The sequence below is a fragment of the Phoca vitulina genome, unplaced genomic scaffold, assembly GCF_004348235.1.
Source record: "Phoca vitulina isolate PV1807 unplaced genomic scaffold, GSC_HSeal_1.0 scaffold34, whole genome shotgun sequence".
NCBI classification, from domain to species: Eukaryota; Metazoa; Chordata; class Mammalia; order Carnivora; family Phocidae; genus Phoca; species Phoca vitulina.
In genome coordinates, this window is record NW_022589737.1 from 176,456 (window position 1) to 181,169 (window position 4,714).

At 37.7% G+C, this 4,714-nt stretch overlaps 1 protein-coding gene across 1 annotated transcript; it reads right to left on the reverse strand.

Moving 5' to 3' along the window:
• Positions 1–346: 346 nt before the first annotated feature.
• Positions 347–1,282, reverse strand: LOC116645897 (olfactory receptor 145-like). Its single transcript, XM_032426418.1, has one exon. It carries the CDS (start codon positions 1,280–1,282, stop codon positions 347–349), a length of 936 nt encoding a protein of 311 aa, XP_032282309.1.
• Between the last annotated feature and the right edge of the window lie 3,432 nt (positions 1,283–4,714).

A 4,714-nucleotide genomic window follows, 5' to 3' on the forward strand; every position in this document is an offset into this window, starting at 1 on the left:
GAAGAGAGTCTGTGAATGTTCCCTCTAAAGTATAAGAAGAAAACAATGGGAAGGAAGAAAGAGAGAGAGAAAGGACAGGAAGAAGGAAGAGAGGAAAAAACATAGTATTAGGCCCCCGATACTATTCTACAAACATCTATTTGCATTAATTTATTCATCCCAATAACCCTGTAAAGTAATATGATGCCCCTATTCTGTAGTTTTCAACCTGGGCCTTCTAATTCCAAGTCCAACACTCTATTAGACCTCATTTCTTTCTCTATGAAAAAAAAAAAACTCTATAGAGGAATAAAAAGAATTTTAAGAGAAAGCTGTATTTTCTTATGTTAATTAATACTGCTTTGGCTCAGGAAAATATTTTTCTATTCAAGCTTTTTTTTAGGGCAACTTTAACCTCCTTGTTCCTGAAGCTATAGATCAGAGGATTGAGCATAGGCACCACAATGGCATAGAACACGGTGGACACTTTCCCCTGGTCCATGGACAAAATAGAAGAAGGATGAAGATACATGAATGCCCCTGACCCAAAGAAAACAGAAACGACCATTATATGTGAGCTACAAGTGCTGAAGGCTTTGGACCTTCCTTCAGTGGAACGGATGCGAAGGATGCTGGCGAGGATGAAAGTGTAAGAGACAATGATAGTGAAGCTGGGCATGCCAACATCAAAGCCCACAACAATGAGAACTACCAGTTCATTGACGTGAGTGCTTGTGCAGGAGAGCTCCAGGAGGGGGAGGATGTCACACATGTAGTGGTTGATGGTGTTGGCATCACAGAAGGTCAGCCTCAGCATGCATCCTGTGTGGGCCCAGGCGCCAATAAATGCCCCCACATATACAATCACAGCCAGCAGAGAACAGACCTGAGGGGACATGGTGACTGTATACAGCAGGGGCTTGCAAATGGCCACATAGCGATCATAGGCCATTACTGTTAATACATAGCACTCTGCACTGACAAAGAAGCAGTAGAAAAAGAGCTGAGTCATGCATCCTGCATAGGAAATGGTGTTCAGCTCAGACACAAAGTTTACCAGCAGTTTTGGGGTGATGACGGAAGAGTAACAGAGGTCAATAAAGGATAAATTGAAGAGGAAGTAGTACATGGGGGTGTGGAGGTTAGAATTCTGTCCTATTAGAGTGACCAAGCCCATGTTTCCTGCCACAGTGACAATGTAGATTCCTAGGAAAAGGAAGAACAGGGGCAGCTGGATCTCTGAATATTTGGTTAAACCCATAAGGATAAACTCAGTGACTAAGGAACTGTTTCCCATATCCATGCTCTTCCAGTAGGATCTGAAAGATAGGAGAGTAGAATCATATTGAGGCAGAATCCAGATTTCCTATGCAATCCCATGCCCAGTCTATTCTGGAGCCAAGAAGCCAATGGACTCTGTTGAGGTTTAACTACTTTACAGGAAGCTGGGATCTGGCTCTGCTCATACAAGGAAGACAAGTAGATGGGAGGCATCAACATAGTTTCAAGTAACACTGGAAGAAATATTTCAAGAGGGGATGAAGTATAGATATTTCTCATCTTTTCTCTGCTTCAATTTGCCATTAATACTTTTTATTCCTTCGTTTCTTCCAGTTTGTACTTGTTAATCTTTAATCACCACACTTTGGCTACCTGTGCTGCCCACAGATCCAGACTGGACACTGTATAGGGTGGAGATCATGAGCGCATGTCCATAGCAGAGTTGGAGAAACAGACTTGCAGAGACTCTTTGGTTTCCCAAGCACACATATCAAGAAAGTCATTAAGTCAGGAATGGAAGCTGGGTTTCCTTCATAGGAAATTCTCTAAGGATTGGAGGCAATCCTTCTGCAAACCCCATAATCTCAGCACTACTTATAATCTCTATTTTCTTCCTATGCAGCCCTGTAATCATCAGGGCTAGAGTTGGTAAAAGCAGAAAAGTTTTTGCTTTCCATGGCTCTGGGGTTTGAAAGACATAAAAACATAAAGAGTTCAATGCTTACTCTTCTTTGCCTAGTGGCATCACAACTGCCTTGTGGTTTCCTCTCCAACACTGCTCTCCAAAAGGAAAGTTCTGTTGCTGTGGGCGGTAAAAGAGCTGAACCAAACACTTCGTCTTCCATTTACGTGGAGGGCTCAGAGCATTTATAATCTCAGTCTTGGACTTGCTCTGAGACTCATTCAGATAAAGATCATTATTTTTAATAATGATTTTCCCCAAAGGGGATCATTAAACTATTAAAAAAAGAATATAAACAGCACTCTTTGTTTTCAACATAATAACAGGGAGCATCATGTATGCGATCTTATTCTGAGCTTGGAGGTCTTGGGGGTTTGATACAGGGGCTTTCCCAGGAGACTCTCCATAGTTCAAACCCTTTGGGAAGGACAGGTGTATGAAACTGTACACAGATGAAAATGCTTATACCCTGGTGTCTTTGGAAGCTCAATATTCTACTCAAAATTGCACATTCTTCTAGCACAAATGAGGTAGAGATCTTTTCTCTCTTCTTTCTCCTCGTGCTTCTTTGGCTTTTGGCACAACTAACACATAGCTAATAATATTTTAAACACCTATACAATATTACATGTACATACATATCCTAGCACACATGATCATATGATGCATTCTTTGTATCTTTTAGACACACCACTTCCTGGACCTTTTTCCTGGCACTCTCTTTCCTGTCTTAGTTCCCCTTCATCCATCATGCCCCAATTATTTATGTTTACAACTTACAACTCTTTCGTTATTTTCCTAATTGCTGATATAACCAACTAGATTTATAGGGGCCTTACAATTGACCATAAACTGCATATTTTTTGACCTCTTGCTTTTGTCATTTAATAATAGTTCATTAAAATATTTCCAAAGTTCTATGTTTAGACATATCATAACTTATCCAACAACACCACATTGATAGAAATCCATTATTTTTCCATTCTTTTACCACCAAAAGCAATGGTAAAATAGTCATCATTGTGCATACATCTTGATGTACCAGTACTTTTATTTCAATGGTATAAATTCCCAGAATGTTCTTTTAATTAATATCAGATGGTTTTTTCCAAAGGCTATAATAATTCACATCTCTGCAAGCAATATATAAAACTACCTTTTCTTCCCCACTTACATCAATGGACAGATCATCTAAACTGAAAATTAACAAGGAGACAGTGGCTTTGAATAACTCACTGGACCAGATGGACTTAACAGATATATTCAGAACATTCCATCCTAAAACAACTTAATACATATTCTTTTCAAGTGCACACAGAACATTCTCCAGGATAGGTCACATATTAGACTACAAAACAAGCCTCAATAAATTCAAGAAGATCAAAGTCATACCATGCATCTTTTCTGACCACTATGCTATGAAACTAGAAGTCAACCACAAGAAAAAATCTGGAAAGACCACAAATACATGGAGGTTAAAGAACATCCTACTAAGCAATGAATGGGTCAACCAAGAAATAAAAGAAGAAATAAAAAAATGGAAACAAATGAAAATGAAAACACAATGGTCCAAAATCTTTGGGATTCTGAAAAAGTGGTCCTAAGAGGGAAGTTATAGCAATACAGGCCTACCTCAAGAAGCAAGAAAAATTTCAAATAAACAACCTAACTTCACATCTTAAAGGAACTAGAAAAAGAACAAACAAAACCTAAAACCAGCAGAAGGAAGGAAATAATAAAGATGAGAGCAGAAATAAATGATATAAAAACTAAAACAACAACAACAAAAAACCAATAGATCAATGAAACCAGGAGTTGTTTCTTTGAAAAAAAATCAATTAAATTGATAAACCTCTAGCCAGACTTATCAAGAAAAAAAAAAAGGACTCAAATAAATAAAATAAAAAATGACAGAAGAGAAATAACCAACACCATAGAAATACAAAGGATTATAAGAGAATATTATGAAAAATTATATGCCAACAAATTGGACAATTCCTAGAAACATATAAACTATCAAAACTGAAACAGGAAGAACTAGAAAATTTGAACAGACCAATAACCAGCAAAGAAATTGAATCAGTAATCAGAAACTCTCACAAACAAAAATCCAGGGCCAGATGGCTTCACAGGCAAATTCTACCAAACATTTAAAGAAGAATTACTACCTATTCTTAAACTATTCCAAAATATAAAAAAGGAAGGAAAACTTCCAAATTCATGAGACCAGCTTTACCTTGATACCAAACCCAGATAAAGACCCCACTAAAAAAGAGAACTACAGGCCAATATCCCTGATGAACCTAGATGCAAAAACTCTCAGTAAAATACTAGCAAACCAAATCCAACAACACATTAACTGAAGGTTACCAGAGGGGAGGGGGGTGGGAGGATGGATTAAATGGATGATAGAATTAGGGAGTATGCTTGTCGTGATGAGTACCAGGTGTTGCATGAAGTGTTGATCACTATATTGTACATCTGAAACCAATATTACACTTTATGATAACTATCTGGAATTTAAGTAAAAACTTTAGAAAAAAGTGGGTTGCATCCCATGCCTTAGTTATTACACAGTGATCTTATAAAATTAAGACTTGAAGTCCGTGTATGTGAGAGTGTGTGTGTGTGTGTGTGTGTGTGTGTGTGTGTAGGAAGGCAGTATAAACAGAAGTGGATGATGGAGATCTATAAATTTGGGGTTCAGAAATTAAAGGAATATAGAAATCAAAACCCCTTTTTCTTCTGCTTTATCAGCCTTTAACTATAGTA